Source organism: Ruditapes philippinarum, unplaced genomic scaffold, assembly GCF_026571515.1.
Source record: "Ruditapes philippinarum isolate M1 unplaced genomic scaffold, ASM2657151v2 ctg863_1_1_1_1, whole genome shotgun sequence".
NCBI classification, from domain to species: domain Eukaryota; kingdom Metazoa; phylum Mollusca; class Bivalvia; order Venerida; family Veneridae; genus Ruditapes; species Ruditapes philippinarum.
Window position 1 is genome coordinate 98,560 of NW_026861574.1, and position 17,559 is coordinate 116,118.

At 33.4% G+C, this 17,559-nt stretch overlaps 1 protein-coding gene across 2 annotated transcripts; it reads right to left on the reverse strand.

The window, feature by feature from the left end:
* Positions 1–847: 847 nt before the first annotated feature.
* Positions 848–17,231, reverse strand: LOC132716210 (growth arrest-specific protein 2-like). Of its 2 annotated transcripts, XM_060699425.1 has the most exons (8): positions 17,116–17,231; positions 12,483–12,622; positions 9,948–10,069; positions 9,260–9,401; positions 5,660–5,856; positions 5,147–5,242; positions 4,088–4,114; positions 848–1,469 (listed from the first exon to the last, which is right to left on the reverse strand). In XM_060699425.1, the coding sequence occupies exons 2-8, from the start codon at positions 12,610–12,612 to the stop codon at positions 1,284–1,286; spliced, it is 900 nt and encodes a 299-aa protein (XP_060555408.1). In that variant the 5' UTR covers positions 12,613–12,622; positions 17,116–17,231; the 3' UTR covers positions 848–1,283. The 2 variants fall into 2 exon arrangements, with proteins under 2 accessions (XP_060555408.1, XP_060555409.1); XM_060699426.1 differs by lacking the exon at positions 4,088–4,114.
* Between the last annotated feature and the right edge of the window lie 328 nt (positions 17,232–17,559).

The following is a 17,559-nucleotide window of genomic DNA, read 5'->3' on the forward strand; positions in this document are numbered from 1 at the left end:
TAACAAATAAAACTATTACAAAGAAATATTAAGAACAGCAGTACAGAGGTAATGTTAATATATTTTTACACATTGTATGATGAATTCAGATCAAAAGGAAGCAAAATAATAATATTGAAAAAAGAATAGAATTTTGGGTGTTTCACAATGAGCAATACGTGTAAAATAAATAAGTGGATGGAATGTGACTAAAACAGTAATTACAACAACAAAACCCCCAAAAATAAATACTGTACTTTGAACTCAAAATATATATTCATATGTATTTATGATGACAGATCTCTCTATGTTTTATCACTTATACACCAATGAAACTTATTAACCTATGCAATTTATAAATACATGCAAATACTTATGAAACTTATACACCTATGAATTTTATTAACCTATGAATGATCAATCTTAACCACCTATGAAACTTACACACCTATGAACTTGCACACCTATGAAACATACACACCTTTGATAGTTGTTAATATCAATTATTTTAGATTCAGCACCAGTAAGAGCCCATTCAGATATAGTTGCTATGTACATAAATAGCTGCCGATTTCTCTAAATAAATCATTTTTAGTAGTTTTATGACATGCATATATTTTGTCACTGCAACATCTTCAATATAATATTTATCATATGAATTTTACACACGATACAAAATGAATAACTTTCTAACCATTTAACTCAGCTGGATGATACAAATCTACTTTTTCAGCACAAGTTAAAAATATAGCCAAGCTATGTCAAAAGTGGGTGTAAATAAATTACCATCGATTACAAACCAAACAAGTAAGCCAATCTTTGCAGCCTTGCAGGAACTTCAGTAATTGTGCTTATGTTTTTTTAAAAAAAATATCTGTAACAGTTACTGACATATAAAATAAAGAATCACTTTCACTAACATAAAGGTAAAAAGATATGATCTGCCTGAAGTAAATTCTGATATTCATAAGTTTGGCAGTATTTCTATAAGTATTTCATTTTAACTAACAAACATGCACAAAATATTCCTGAAAATAAGTAACTTGTTAAAAATCACAACCTTTAAATATAAATTGACATCATAACTGTTATAAAAAGAATCAGAGCTCCAAATAACAAATCTTTCATAAAATATTATACATTTACAACCTAGAATATGAATTAACTATAACAAATTCGTAACATTTCTAACAATAACAACAAAATTGCATAATTATCTCAAATATCTTATTACCCTTTGTTTTGGAATGTTAAGCACACAAAAAATATCACAAGATCTTTTGAGTCTAAAATAAAACCCCACTTCATGTTTTGTATTTTGATTTGATGTATAAAAATTTCCCTTCTAAGACATCTTCCCCCTCCAGGTAGTCTATACTGTTTCTACGACGATGCTCCACTGCTAAGACTGGGTTATGCTTCATGAGGTAGTGTTCCAAGGTATCCCAACCGCCGCCGACTCGTACCATCAAATGCCGATTCTTTAACAGCTGTAAATAATTTAAAGATCAGATATTAAAACACAGTTTAACAAAAATATACATCCTAGTTGAATAAGAACATTCATAATAGTAATTGGTAATCTCTGATGTCCTTTTGACAAAACTACTATGAGAGAGAGAGAATATAAATCTATTTTTAGCTTCAGTGACCATGACCAAATTCATGTTGAACACCACAAAAAGAAAGATGTCTACAGCAGATACACACTCACCAAGTATCTAAAAGCAACTGCAATATTATAATAATATTTTGTCTGGTTACGCATTTTAGGTCAAGGAACTGATCAAATATTCATGTACATTTGTTTCTGTGTTATATGCATATGTTACATTTTGCAACAAAGGAATGACTGTTTAAGACTGGTTGAACCACAGTAACAGAATGACTTCACATAAATCGAACCAAAAACAGTTTGGTCAATGTTTATTCGGATGTCATGGTAATGGATTGAAGAAACCTTAAGATAACAGTATTAAATGGAGGTGCTATGAGAAATTTTAAGCATATGTGATGGAAAGTCAGCACCAAGGACTAATACTGGCAGGTATAAGATCAAGAGAAAAGGATTTCTGAGAGCATATAAACAGCAGTCATTACTGAATATATAATATAATTTAGAAAATAAATTATTTTTAAATAACAGGTCAACATTACAAAAAGGCCAACATTTAAACCAAAAAGGCTTTAAAGAATAAAGATAGAGAACATTATTAGCACTACGTCACATGAGTAATAACCTTTAAGTTATACAATAATCTTTTTATAAGGTTATCAGATGTCAAACAATTTTAAAACCCTCTTTTTAACAAGATAACTCGCATAATAAAACAAAATTATAACTTCTTTAAAAGTAAAATTCAAATATGCCAATACTAACGAGAGCTGTCGGTAGGACAGCATGCTCGACTATTCTTAGTGCTTGATAGTAAAAGGGTCTTGATAATGTACCATTTTCTAAGTTCACAAAAGGGCCAATTTTTTTTCAAATCCATGTTAAAGGCCTTGAAGAAAGTGCTACAATGCTCACAAAGAAGTGTATAAAATTTCAACTTGTTTCAAAGCAAGATGTCAATGATACGAAAACTTTAGTCAAACAAGAGCTGTCACAGGAGACAGCGAAGCTCGACTAATAAAATACTGGACGCAGTAAGGAGGACAAAACTATGAAAGAAAAATCAATTATGTATAATTACGTATTAAGTTATAGTAAAAAAATAACATTTGTTAACATAAATTCCAAGATCAAGGGGAATAATTATAGAAAAAGTCATGCTAGAGTTATGGATCTTGCCACACAACATTTGTGTAATGATAAGAAATATATATTTGAAGTTTGAAGTAGATACCTTAAAAAGTAAAGAAGTTATTATATTTCTTAAAGAAAATCCTAAGTTCAAAGAGAGATAAATCTGTAAATATTGCTTCAAGAGTTATGAACATTGTCACATAAAATGTAATTAATGATAAGGTATAAGTATTTGAAGTTTGAGGTAGATACCTTTAAAAATAAAAAAGTTAAAATAAAAAATAACATTTTTCTAGTAAATAAATCTAAGTTTATGGGGAGATAATTCTTGCAATATTGGTGCTAGAGTTATGAACCTTGTCACATACATGTAAGATGTGGATGATGATTACGTAATTATATTTGAAGTATAAAGTTGATCCCTTTAGAAATAAATAAGTTACAGTAAAAAATAATATTTTTTATGGAAAATTCTAAGTTCAAAGGGAGATAATCTGAAAATATTGGTGCTAGAGTTATGAACCTTGTCACATAAGATGGGGATGATGATAACGTAAATATATTTGAAGTATGAGGTCGATCCCTTAAGAAACAAAGAAGAAACAGTAAGAAATAGTATTTTTTGAGGAAAATTCTAAGTTCAAGGGGAGAAAAATCTGAAAATATTGGTGCTAGAGTTATGAACCTTGTCACATAAGATGGGGATGATGATAAGGTACATATATTTGAAGTATGAGGTTGATCCCTTAAGAAATAAAGAAGAATCAGTAAAAAAATAGTATTTTTTAAGGAAAATTCTAAGTTCAAGGGGAGATAAATCTGAAAATATTGGTGCTAGAGTTATGAACCTTGTCACATAAGATGTGGTTGATGATAAGGAACATATATTTGAAGTTTGAAGTTGATACCTTAAGAAATGACAAAGTTATAGTGAAAAATATTTTACTGCACCAAAACTTTAATCTAAAATCTGGACGCGGACGCCGACGCCGGGGCGAGTAGGACAGCTCTCCATATACTTCGTATAGTCGAGCTAAAAAGGGGCATAAAATCCGCATAATTCTATCAAAATGCTTAATAGAGTTACCTCTTCCTGTCTACAGGTTGGGGCGCATGATTATGAACAAGTGTGCAAAGTTTCAAAGCCATATGTCAATGGATAATATTTGAGGTGTTACAAAAACTTTAACATAAGGGGTTATGCCGACGCTTGGTGACTAAGATAGCTCTACTTATTCTTATCTAATAGTCGAGCTAAAAATTTGACACAATAAAAACAAATTAAATAACAGTTTAACTTTTAACTATAATAAACAAAATATGCATAACAAATAAAACTTTTCTGTAAATATAATTTACCTTAAACCTGTCTGAATTTTGCAGCATCTAAAAGAATATAAAGCTATTAACTTTTAGCTTGCTAATGGCCACTGAATAGACTCATGCAATCAATGCAGACCTAGATCAGCTAGTACATCTGTACCTGTCACTGCCTCCAGAAACAAACACCTGTCTTTGAATCCAGAAGCAGGCACCTGTCTTTGCATCCAGAAGCAGACACCTGTCTTTGCATTCAAAAGCAGACACTTGTCACTGCATCCAGAAGCAAACATCTGTCACTGCATCAAGAAGCAGACACCTGTCTTTGCATTCAGAAGCAGACACCTGTCACTGCATCCAGAAGCAGACACTTGTCACTGCATCCAGAAGCAGACACTTGTCACTGCATCCAGAAGCAGACACTTGTCACTGCATCCAGAAGCAGACACATGTCACTGCATCCAGAAGCAAACACCTGTCACTGCATCCAGAAGCAGACACCTGTCTTTGCATTCAGAAGCAGACACCTGTCACTGCATCCAGAAGCAGACACTTGTCACTGCATCCAGAAGCAGACACTTGTCACTGAATCCAGAAGCAAACACCTGTCACTGAATACAGAAGCAGACACCTGTCACTGCATCCAGAAGCAGACACCTGTCACTGAATCCAAAAGGAAGCACCTGTCACTGCATCCAGAAGCAAACACCTGTCACTGAATCCAGAAGCAGACACCTGTCACTGGATCCAAAAGCAGACACCTGCCACTGGATCCAGAAGCAGACACCTGTCACTGAATCCAGAAGGAAGCACTTGACACTGAATCCAGAAGGAAACACCTGTCACTGCATCCAGAAGCAGACACCTGTCTTTGCATTCAGAAGCAGACACCTGTCATTGCATCCAGAAGCAGACACTTGTCACTGCATCCAGAAGCAGACACCTGTCACTGCATCCAGAAGCAGGCTCCTGTCACTGCATCCAGAAGCAGGCACCTGTCACTGCATCCATAAACAGACACTTGTGCCACCACTTACATTTTATCAATCATTTGAAAAGCTTAAAAACCAACTAAATAGCCACATTAAATTAACTAACCCTTATTATCACAGCTTTTCCAAACACCATATACTTTCCTTCTCTAATTCTAGTAACATGTTCTGAACAATTGCACTTTGCTGCCATCTTACGGACCTGTTTGAAAAAAAAAAAAGATTTCGAAATTTGCGCAAATCATTTAACATTTGGTTGGCTATATAAGAAACTCAATAATATAATAGACTGATAGAATTTATACAATATGTGACTAGGTTTCTGATGTTCAGATAAAGTATAAAAAGGTCTTGTTTATTATAGTGTCACCCCTACTGAAAGGGCCAGCCATTTTGACTTATGAGACACCTTTTGGTTGCATACCATGTAAAGTATACTAAAAACTGAATTAAAATTTACACATGAATGATACCTTGAGTATGAAAAAAACACTATTATTGTAATTACTGTGATAAAAATTAAAATTGTATTTGGTTACAGAAGTGTAAAAGTTCAAGTTTAAAGTTTATTTATCATTCCTGCCATTTCAGTATCCTCCTTAATCATCAAAAATCTTACCTCTTCATCTAAATTTAGTGGTCTTGACCTTGCTGAAGGAGGTGCTTTAGGTTTTTGGGGCGGAGCTTCTGGTTGCTCCTCCTTCTCCAGTTCCTTCTCTATTTTGATGATACTGGGCGGTTCTAATCCATATTTATATCCAATACGAGCTAACTCTAACAAAGTAACTATCACCTGTCTCTCTGATTTGTGAGAAACTGAAATGTAAATGATTCCTTTCTTTAAATAACTTCTCAAAATAGCCAGTAACAAACATTTTTAGTGACATACTTTCAAACAAATTCATATATACAAAATTACAATTAACACCTGCACTACTTATTATAATTAATAAACTTATAACATAGAAATATGAATATCTATCAATGACCTTTGACAAGTTTATGATAAGAGCTATCCAATACAGTGCTCCAACATACCCAAACCAGCCTTGATTGTAGGTAAATAATTTGATGATAATTTATGTTAATTATGTCACTGATTTTAAATTCTGTTTGATATATCTTTTTTTTAAAATCAATGTGACAACATATCTAATAAAGTGCTCCCAACCCAAGTCAATTCATAACTCAAGTGCTAATAGTGCAATGCAAATCCTCCACAAAACTTGCATTTGCTATTTAGATACAATGGGGTATTTATATGTTTTCAAATATCGTTCTACTAAATAATATTTTGGAAAATCTTATACATTGTAGTGATTCTATTTTAATTTAATGGAAAAGCCAAGAAGATTTGCTCATACAGAATCAACCTTAAGATTATTCCTGATATATTATGACAAAAAGGCAATCCATTTTAACAAGAGCTATCTGTAAGTCAGCGCGCTCAACTATTCTCAGTGATCGCCAGTAAGGGGCATTACTCTGTTTAAAAGGTAACTCAGAGTTATAAGACCTGTGCTCAACATGTTAGTCAATAACAGAGAACAAATGTGTGAAGTTGCAACTCATTCCCTTCTGCATATTAAGAGATACCAACCTGTACGTAAGAACTTAACCAAAGTGTGATAGGGAAGCCAAGGTCGACACCAACACTGGGGTGAATACAACCACTGTCCCTATTTTTTGAATAGTTGAGCTATAAACAAACATGCATTTCATATCTATCTATGTTAAACAACCAACATCAAATATCATTCAACAAGAATAATTGTTATATTCATGGGACAAGTATGCATCTTATAACAATACAATTTTGCATATACATGTACATTTAGAATAGTAGCCCAGCAAGATTTTAATAATAGTTTCATCAACATGAACCATCCATTCATTCATCAAATTATGATATTAATAGATAATATATCATTCTTTGTGCCGCAGCCTTTAACCCAGAACCTGCTGGACCCAAAAGTAATTAGCCTTTGCCACCAGTAAAAAGCCAGGCTAGCCTGTAAGTCTGTGCAGTCCGTCCAGGCTCTTTAATGTTGATTAGCTGAATTTTGGTATTTTTAATACTAAAATTCATTAAAATTTCAAATGGACTGTCCAAAATTTAAATCCATTACACAAATTCAGCAGGTTAAGGGTAAAAATTACGGAAGCTTCTAACAGATTATCTAAGGGAGCATTCATTTAATTAATCATTTATATCACAAATTGATTTATTATCAACAACAATACTATTCTATCTATAAAGAAGCAAGCATTTTCCATTATGAACACTTCAATATCTGTTGTTTGGCTACAGTTACTATTGCTAAATGAAGTTAACAAAAACCAGTCAAAAACTCAAAAATTTTATTGGCTGATTCAAAGTTCAAATTCAAAATCAACCAATGATAGGGCTGCTACAAAGACTGGTCAAAGGTGTAAATATAATCGCTTCATATTGTTAGAAGATATTGTGGGAACCAGTCTGCAAAACAAATCATTGATTGGTCCTTTCATAGCTCTATTCTAAAATCAGCGGGTTTTTTCTTTATATAACTACTACCCTAAAAAGGTACTGTTCCCAATAGAAAATGTTTAAATTCCAAAAATGGCTGTTCAAAATTCCTACAAGGCCAAGTGATTTCTCTAAAATCATTTAAATCCAACATATTCATATAAATCACCACTCAATAGTTCTACCTGGACAGTGAAAGCTGTTAGCTGTCTTTATTCATGGTGAATAATCTTATTTGTAGCTGAAAAAATGTATAAAAAAATTCCCAATTTAAGTCAAAATAACGCATTTTTTCCCAAATCAGTCTGGTACCGGCACCATTCCAAAAGAAGGGAAAAAAAACCACTGAAAATGGACCAGGTGCAGATCACTTCAACAGTATTTACAGCTTGGACTTACATTGCTTTGTTTATTTTAAAATTGTAAGTCGTAAAATTTTGTCTGCTTCACATTCTGTGCCGTATACTCACCAAATATCTTCCAATACCTAGATGATAAACATATCACACTATATTCTTAATCTAACACATCACATTACATAAATGTTAAGATGTGTGGTTGCAATGAGAGTTTTCCGTTTTACAGATTAAAATAATAAGAAAATATGTAAAAAAAAGGATTATTTAGGTAATAGTTAAAATTGCGGATTTTCTGATTGTATTGTAATTACAAAAGAAGTTTTTACAAAAAACAGTAAGTGTAAAGTTCTAAAGCTTAAATATTTTATTAATTGTTTCATATAATTGTCAAATAAAAATAATTAAAGTGGAAAATGAAATTTACCGACGATAATATACATAAACAATTAGGAAACCCCTTGATACATCTAATCAACTGGCCCGCTCTCTATATCTTAAATAAGTAAAGCAGATGACTTGTTTCCCGATCTTCTAATTTTAGAAACAAATGTCACTGACACGTTAAAAATAGCTCTTGGGCCACTGTTTTAAAGAAAATTTAACAGTGATGGATCCAAGATGAAATCACTTTTGAAACAAAATTTAACAGTGATGGATCCAAGATGAAATTACTGAAATACTTAGTTTGAAACAAAAAAGAATTGTTTTTCCAACAGAAAATAAAAGCTGGAGAATTCTTTCACAGTTCATAACTTTTTTAACAAATGATCAAACATTTTAAATGGTCAAACATTTTGACTGCTAAAAAAACATTTTTTAGCATGATCAATATCATATTCCAATTCAACCAATCAAAATACATTATTAAGATGCACAGAGGGCAGGGCTTTTTTTTCTTCTATAACAAGGGCCTATATAAGGCCCCTTCATAATTCAAAATTACACTCTTTTTTTTTTCACAAAGTGGCGGAAAAAAATTCACAATTTCAAAAGAAATTTCACAAAATATTGGGACTTTGTCTTTGAACATTGTTTACCCTCCAGTTAAACATGATTTACGCCAATTTCAAGAACACAGAAATAGTTTTAATCAATTTAAATGGTTTAAGCACATGTTAAGAGGGTTAAAGTACCGACTTGAAGACATTTTCCAGTTTCATAATGTCGCTAAACGCCAAATAATATGTAATTTTTTTTCACAATTTTATGACAAATCATGCTTTTTCACAAAATGAACAGGTCCAGGCCCCTTCACAATTTTGACAAAAAATGCCCTGGAGGGATGGATACATGACAATGACTACTGTATTATCTATTATAATACAAATGTATAACAATGGACTGGCCTTACCTAGGTCTTCTGACTCAAACAAACAGTCATCCTGCATTTTGAAGGATTTACACCATTTGAGAAAACTAGCAGAATTGTCTCTAGCAAACCAACTACCTGATTGTGCATTTCTTCGACATTTCAAATGTACTTTTGGTATATCCTGAAATAGAGTTTTGATCAATTATAATTATACATAACTGATTGAATTTACACCAAATGCAAAAAACAGTGCCAGTTGTTTACATATTATATGAACAGGACATGTGTCTGTGCGGTTAAAGCTGCATGCTTCCAGATCAGCCAAAATATTTCTTCAATAAAATCCAACCTGAGAAAAATGTACTAAGATGAAGGAAAAAAGATAAGATTCAAGATTTAAGTAATAATTCACATACAATGTGCCCGTAATGATTGATTTTCAGTATTTATAACCATGTTTTTACTGCCTTACTAATGCACTAAAATAAAGCACAAAGGGGCACCTAAGGTATTCCTCCACCAGTTAAGGTGGAAAGTCACCAATATTATGGCCTTTACAGTGTCCATAAGACTAAAAACCCAACACCCTTATGAAGTTATCACTAAAACCAAAACCATGCAATGCTATTTATTTTTCAAACTCTTTCCTCATAGCCAAAAATAAATTAAACATATACAAGTTGATTTACTTAATTTGTTTGTAATACAAGTTTATACATGTACATACATCAGTACAATTTCCCTCCTTTACACACTCCTCCGCCTTTCTGTGAATCACATTTGCAAGGTCACATAGATGTACTCCATTGTCTAACACATCCATGAAGTTCTCTGATGAAATATCTATTTCTGAAATAATAATATATGATTATTATATATAGGATTATTTTATTATACAATTAAAGACTTATGTTCAGGGCTGTATATAACTTTTATCAGGTCTGAAAAACTATACACTTAACAAAAGTTCTAACCGATCACTTTTTAAATTTTGATTATTTTATAACGGGTCAATAGATCCTTATAAAATTTTGCAGAGGTGATTTTTGAGTCATTTTCTACCGATTTGTGGAAAGAAAAATAATTTAATACGGTTCCATGCTTTCACGCGGGAGACAGGGTGCGGTTTACACATTTTGGCACGAAATGTTCGTGCAGAGCGTGGTGAGTATTAAAATTTACATTGCATAAATCCTTGTTAACTTTATAAGTGAAAAAACATAAAACATGGCACGAATGTCGATGCAGGATCGTGCCGTAGCAGTTGGAATGTTGAATGCTGGAGCCTCAATCAGACAGATGAGTGGCTGTTCATAAATTATTTTTTTTTTAAATATCGATAAGTATTATTTAAATAGAAAATGTTATAATTTTATTATTCTCAATGTGTTCATTCTCTTCGAAATAAAATAAAAGTCGGATCTATTGGTATTATTCTTTTTCATATATAAGTGAAAACTCAGGGTGATCGGTTAGAACTTTTGTTCAGTGTATATTGACGGAAACATAAGTCTTTTACAACTTTCACCCCCCACCTTTTGAGGCCTTAACAAGTGAAAAAATTCCCTATTTTAGACCCAAAACACTTGTTTTCGTTTGAGAAATGGTCAAGTGATCAATATTTCGGTGTCATCCCCTATCAAATAGAATGATACATCAAGGGGGTGCCAGAGGGGGATATTCCCCCTTCTGTTTGGGGGGTTTGAAGGGGGTCAGCAGACCCCCTCATCTCCAAGAAAATTTTGGGCTTGTGAGAGGCTAAAACTGGCCTCAGGTCTACCTTAAGGTAACGCGTAACCAACGCTGAAAAGCCTTTGACTCTATCTCAATCCATTTAGAAGTTGCTGCACTTTGAAATCAGTTTTGACTGAGCATGTTGGCATTCCAGTCAACATTTGTGCCAAGTTTGAACGATATTGAACACTTTTTTATAGTTTCATAGCAATTTGAACTGTAACAGGAGTCTTTTCAATGAAAACAGCCATTTTTTCACAAAATACTCATAAAGTAATGGGTTAAAATCATTAGATCAACATATCTTTTAGTGGTCTACATGTCCTTTTGCTGACATAAACACTTACCAGCCAATCAGAAAGGTATGTTTAGGAAATACATGACAGATCAATATACTACACTCCTTTCGCAGCTAAGCGAATACACTACTGTTGCTTCAAAAGTAAAAGTGAAGAAAGGCAAGAAAAGAGAGTGCACAATAGTCAATTTTAGTGGAATGTCACAGGGTGAGGAAAATGTGCAGCCTGACCGGGACTCGAACCCAGGACCGTCGGAATACCGTACCGCGGCTCTACAGATAGAGTTACTGAGTTATCCGGCCGCTTACACATCTTCTCCCCTATATAGAGAACAGTTCTGAACCGTGACATACTCCCCTGCTATATTGAAATTCTTTTTTGAATTTCACGGAGTTACACAGCAATGTGAATTAAACTCTGAGCTATATTCAGTCACGGTCCCACGTTGGGCGCCAAATGTCACAGGGTGAGAAAAATGTGCAGCCTGACCAAGACTCGAACCCAGGACCCTCGGCTCTACCGACTGAGCTATCTGGCCGCTTACACATCTTCTCCCCTATATAGTGAACAATTCTGAACCGTGACAGGAACATTCAACAGGATTTACAATATACATGACAATCAAATACATGTACATGATTACATGCTCCTTTCCATCAGTCAGTTATCTAAAAAAAATTCAAATTCCAAGAAATAAATTTTTCTTTTTTGTTTTGTTTAGAATAACATTTATTTCATTTGTTTCACTGACTCTGTAAAGGTCATAAGCTTACTTTTAAACTTCACAGATAATGGAAGCACCCAAGTTCTAATATTATTTCAGGCATGATAAGGTATCTCAGTAAAACCAACAACCTTTTGTAAGCTAGCTGGATAGCTTTAACACATGACTTAAAATCGAAGTGATTCGAGCCAAACAACTTAATAATAGAGTAACAAGACATCAATTGTGTAATCAAGGGATACAAATTGAAAACAGATTTGATTTAACTAATAAAAATAATTAACTGTCAACTGTTATTTATAATGAGATACCTTTGACTTCAATAAAGTTCTCTTCTTCTTTTTTTTCAGAAAAATAATAATAAATCTAGCATGTGACAATTTTGAATTTCATGGAATTTACATCATTTCCTGCAAACAACTTCTGTATACACATTACAATGACATCGCAAGTTTCACTTCTACAAGTTGAAATTATCTATCCTACCAGTAGGGTATGATTTTACCTAATGTCTTTGCTATCCAATCAGCAAGGTCTTCTTTAAGTGGACCCATGCTCTCCTCCTGCATGGCTAAACTCTTCTGATGTGTCGCATCTGGTTCTGTCCCAGTCTCGTCTTTATTATTATCACTCATTGTAAAAGTCCTGTACAAAGAAAGTTGAAACTGTTACAAACATGTTTTTGTATTTGTCTTTAGTACATTAAAAAAAATTTTCTACCTTTTCCTTTACATTAATTCTAACACATACCAAAAGCCTGACATGGGTTGTCATTTCAAATTTTCTTTATATGACGACTTTCTTGCTTTAATGGTGGAGGAACTTCACCGACCTCAGGTGCTTCTCTGTGAACAGTTTATGGCACAAGCAGGCACCAGAGTAGAACCATTCACATTCCATTTAAGCTAGCTTGTTAGCTTCCATATTTGAAAGAATCCAAAGTTCCTTGCTTGATTTGAAGCAACAACAGTGAGAGGCAAGTGGTTTCAAGCAGTACTTAAACAATTCACTCCACTGATAATTGGCCTTGTAACAACTTGTCCTACTTTAGTAATGATTAACCCCACTTTATATCATATAGAGCAACAAATAAGCTTTGAAAAAGTGAATTGGGTATTACTCTATTATTTTATTTGGAACTGGGTATTGACTCCATTTGATTGGGTAAATTATTAAACATGTTACCCTATGATTTTAAGATTGATTCAATGATTTGGTATACAATTATGAAGATATGAATTTCATGGTTTCAATACCAATAAAACTTAAACTGTTTTAAAATAAGAGCTGTCATGCAAAAGTGACGAATCCGGGCTTATCTGTTGCTCTGGAACAGGATTAACCAGGGTTCTAGCCAGGAATTTCTGTAGGCATGTTGCAAAATGTTTTTAGCCTGTTGGCTTGGCTTAGTTTATAGGGAAGGGTAGAATACGTTAGAAATATGAGCTAATTAAGTAACTATCTGCAAGATTGCATATATGTAACTCATTAAACTTTTAAAAAGAAAAAAGAAAATATTTCAATAGAGTTTACTCATCTACATGTACTCTCATGTATATTTACTGTATGACCTTTTACATGCGTTTACAAAATCATGTTTGAGTTCCAGTTTTCGAAGATTAGGGGAGTGGAAGCATGCCAGTGATGCTAGAGGTCTGACCATAATCTAGCTTAACCCATTGGGCTGCTCTTCTTTGGTCATTTTTGATTTGATCTATTTGTATTTTGGTGTGGGGAGACCATACTTCTGAACCATATTCAAGCTTGGGTCTGACTAACGTCTAGTAAGCAATGGACTTAATGGATACTAGAAATGTGTCCATAGGACACGGGTGCCCCCACCGCGCCACTGTTCTGTCAATCTTTTTACTAAGTCAAGGGAAATAACTCTACAAATACTGGATAAATCCACAAGCGAAACCCAAGGTGCAAATCTAAATATGCTGAGCAAGCTGCCCATAAGGTTTAATGACTATGTAAAATCCTTTTTTGAGTAACTTGCGACACAAGTTGAAAATTGCGAAAAATGTCTAAGTGAAGGGCAATAACTCTAAAAATACTAAATAAATCACGACGAAAATACCTGGTGCACAACTGCAAATGCTGATCAATATTCCTGTAAAGTTACATGACTCTAGGTCAAATACTTTTGAGTTATGTGCGACACATGTTGAAAATTGCAAAATTTTACTAAGTCAAGGGCAATTACTCCGAAAATACTAAAAATATCCACACGAAAATACCCAGGTGCACAACTACACATGCTGATCAACATTCCTGTAAAGTTTCATGACTCTAGGTCAAATACTTTTTGAGTTACATGCGACACAAGTTGAAAATTGCAAAATTTTACTAAGTCAAGGGCAATAACTCTGAAAATACTAAAAATATCCAGACGAAAATACCCAGGTGCACAACTACACATGCTGATCAACATTCCTGTAAAGTTTCATGACTCTAGGTCAAATACTTTTTGAGTTACATGCGACACAAGTTGAAAATTGAAAAATTTTACTAAGTCAAGGGCAATAACTCTGAAAATACTTAAAATATCCAGACGAAAATACCCAGGTGCACAACTACACATGCTGATCAACATTCCTGTAAAGTTTCATGATTCTAGGTCAAATACTTTTTCAGTTACGTGCGACACAAAAGTGAACGGACGGACGGAAGGACGGACGGACGGACAGACGGACGGACAAGGGTAAATCTAAATGCCCGCCACTAACGTGGGGGCACAATAAATGGTTAGTTTATTCAATATTGTAATTGTGATAAGAACTGTTATAGGCAAAACAGGAAAATAGGACATCCAAATCTCATTACTGACTTAAATGATCTTTTTGATTACATTTTTGATTTATGTTGTCATCCCTATTTATTCAAATGGAATTTGAAAACCACATAATATTATGTCTATATTTTAGATAATAAACAATTTACATGTGCAGCTGTAATAAAATGAAATAATATTATAAATTTGTGTTTGTAATCATAATGATATATAACTGCTAGCATATCATTATCTTAACAAAGATAGGCATTGTTCTTATTATTTCCAGCAAATTGTACAAATAAAAGAACTTGTATTTACTTTTTTATTAAATTGTGTTCAACTGTCGCATGTTGACTTTAAAATACACATGTCATCAGGGTTCTCGGGGACGCTTATTTCGGCGTCCCGGTACGCATGTTTATTACAGCTGGACGCAAATATTTCAGAGCAAGGATTCCACGTACGCTTAATTTTGCCTGGGGACGCATAAACATTACCGATTGTTCACAACCACAAATACACAAATGCGTCAGCGCGTGTCAGTCTATAGGTAGGCGGTCCTATGCACATTGACCCGTGAAGCGATTAGCCAATCAGCGCTAACGCTTCCGATCATTTTCACGCAATAGTGATCAGACTAATGTTCAGTACATGTAATTACCAGATATAACACGAGGTGATAATTTTATATCTTTGATCAACAGTTGATTGGAAATTAGCAAATTTTACCGACAAAAGGATAAAATTATCGACTATTTACGCCGCAAGTTTAAAGACTGTTTTCTCAAATTACAAATGAGTGTAATTTTGAATGATTGTCGAATATTTTTGGCATTATAATGATAGTCGCATATTTTCGGCATTTTCTAAGCACAATTTTGCAAAAACTTTCTATAAGAGTATTAAGAATTTATGATATTGTGCCAAAATGCCAGGTACACATACGCTTTTCTTTGATATTTAGATTCTATCCGAAAATTGATCCCGAACATCGGCGATTTCACGTTGGCCAGAAACCCTAAAATTTCGCAAAAATTCTCGGTTTCCAAGCCAAACATGCGAATGCATTGTTCCTTTATTATTTAATCAACATTAAATCTTTAAATATCGATCTTCAATTTGCCCCATTTTGAAGATATTCGATCGGATGAATCTCTTACACACTATGTGAAGCTGTACACGATTTTCCTATTCATTCCGCTAAACGCTGCCTATATACATTTACGTTTTTTTTTACAAATACAAACTTTTTGTCTTTAGAGTGGACTTTTATAACCAGAATAAAATTTGATTTGGTATAAAAGTGAAAAAAAAAAAAAGATTTCCATGTGTTGATGCATTATAATGAAATAATTTCATAATAAATATTAACAACAAAACAATAATTAAACTATGTAGTTCAGAGTTTCTTTTGAATAACTATAAACTTTGGAAGTCTCTTGAAGATTCAAAATATCAGCAATGCTATTGTGAGCATTGAATGACTAATCTGTAAACATATTAATTGTGACGCGCTTTTGGACTCCAACTTTTTCAGGGTTGGGAGTCCATGGACTCCATCTTTTCAAGTCCTAGTGAGAACCCTGGTCATTCATAGAATAACTCAATGATTAAATTAGAAACATCTATGGTCATTCAGCCATGTTTGAATGGGAGCTTAAATGGAGAGCACTATGGTATAATGGTATGTAAATTGATAGCCCTTTTTGGCTTTGGTAGAACTTTTTTTCAACAGAATATGACGTCATTGCAGTTTCAGCAGACGACCTTCACTTGGCAGAACATGAAATTATCAGTTTAACTGGTAAATATGGGGTAAAATAAAAAAGTATTTTCAACATACTCGGGCAGCTTTGGATTTTCCTATCAATGGAATTATTTTTAAGTTTTAAAATAACTAATTACGACACTGAAACTTGTTTTTAAATCATTGTTTTGGTACCCTTTGGGCAATTTGTGGGAATAGGCAGAATGACTTTCCGTAGTTCTATTTTAATGGTGGAAACAGTCAATTTTTGTTCAGTGTGTAAAGAAACTCATTTTCAGATTACATCTGAATGGGCAAGGATGCTTTACCTGCAGGGACAACTAAACACTGCCTTAAAATAAAAGAAGATGTCATTTTATTTCATAAACATACCAATATTTACATTTTATTAAATCATAATAAATGTAAATGATACGAAGTACATTTCATATGCTTATTTTAACGTGGGGCTAATCGTCACTCATCTGGGTCGAATCGTCAGTGGGGCGAATCTTTATAAATTGAGTCAAATTAATTAACCAGCGATATCCTTTTCAATTATTATGGGCCCTATATTATTATATATGTGTGTATATCACAATTTGAACTTACTTTGATTACAGGTGTACTTTATTTTGTTTCTTTAGGCGGTAATTTTAAAAACTTTCTGTTGTTCCCTCAGACGCCATTTGTAAACAACTTTTGTGTACTGTAAAATTAATAACACTGTGAAAATTATATTATTTTTGGGTCTTAAACCACTATATAATTTCCACCCAAGCAATGTGTGATATACATACAGTTTTGTTTTGTGTGAATTCTTCAGGACCTCAGTTCTGAGTGAAAGGATGTGAAAATATGTACTACGCGGTAGCAGACATGACATTTTAAACTTGACAGATTCAGGGGTGACCCATCCAGAGACTTATATTACAGAATAATATTCGCCCCGACAAAATGAAATTTTTTTGAGGCATCGCAGATGGCTAACCTAATTTAATATACAATGTTTTTCTGATCTCATTTTACTTGAACAGTGTTAAAGACAATATATTT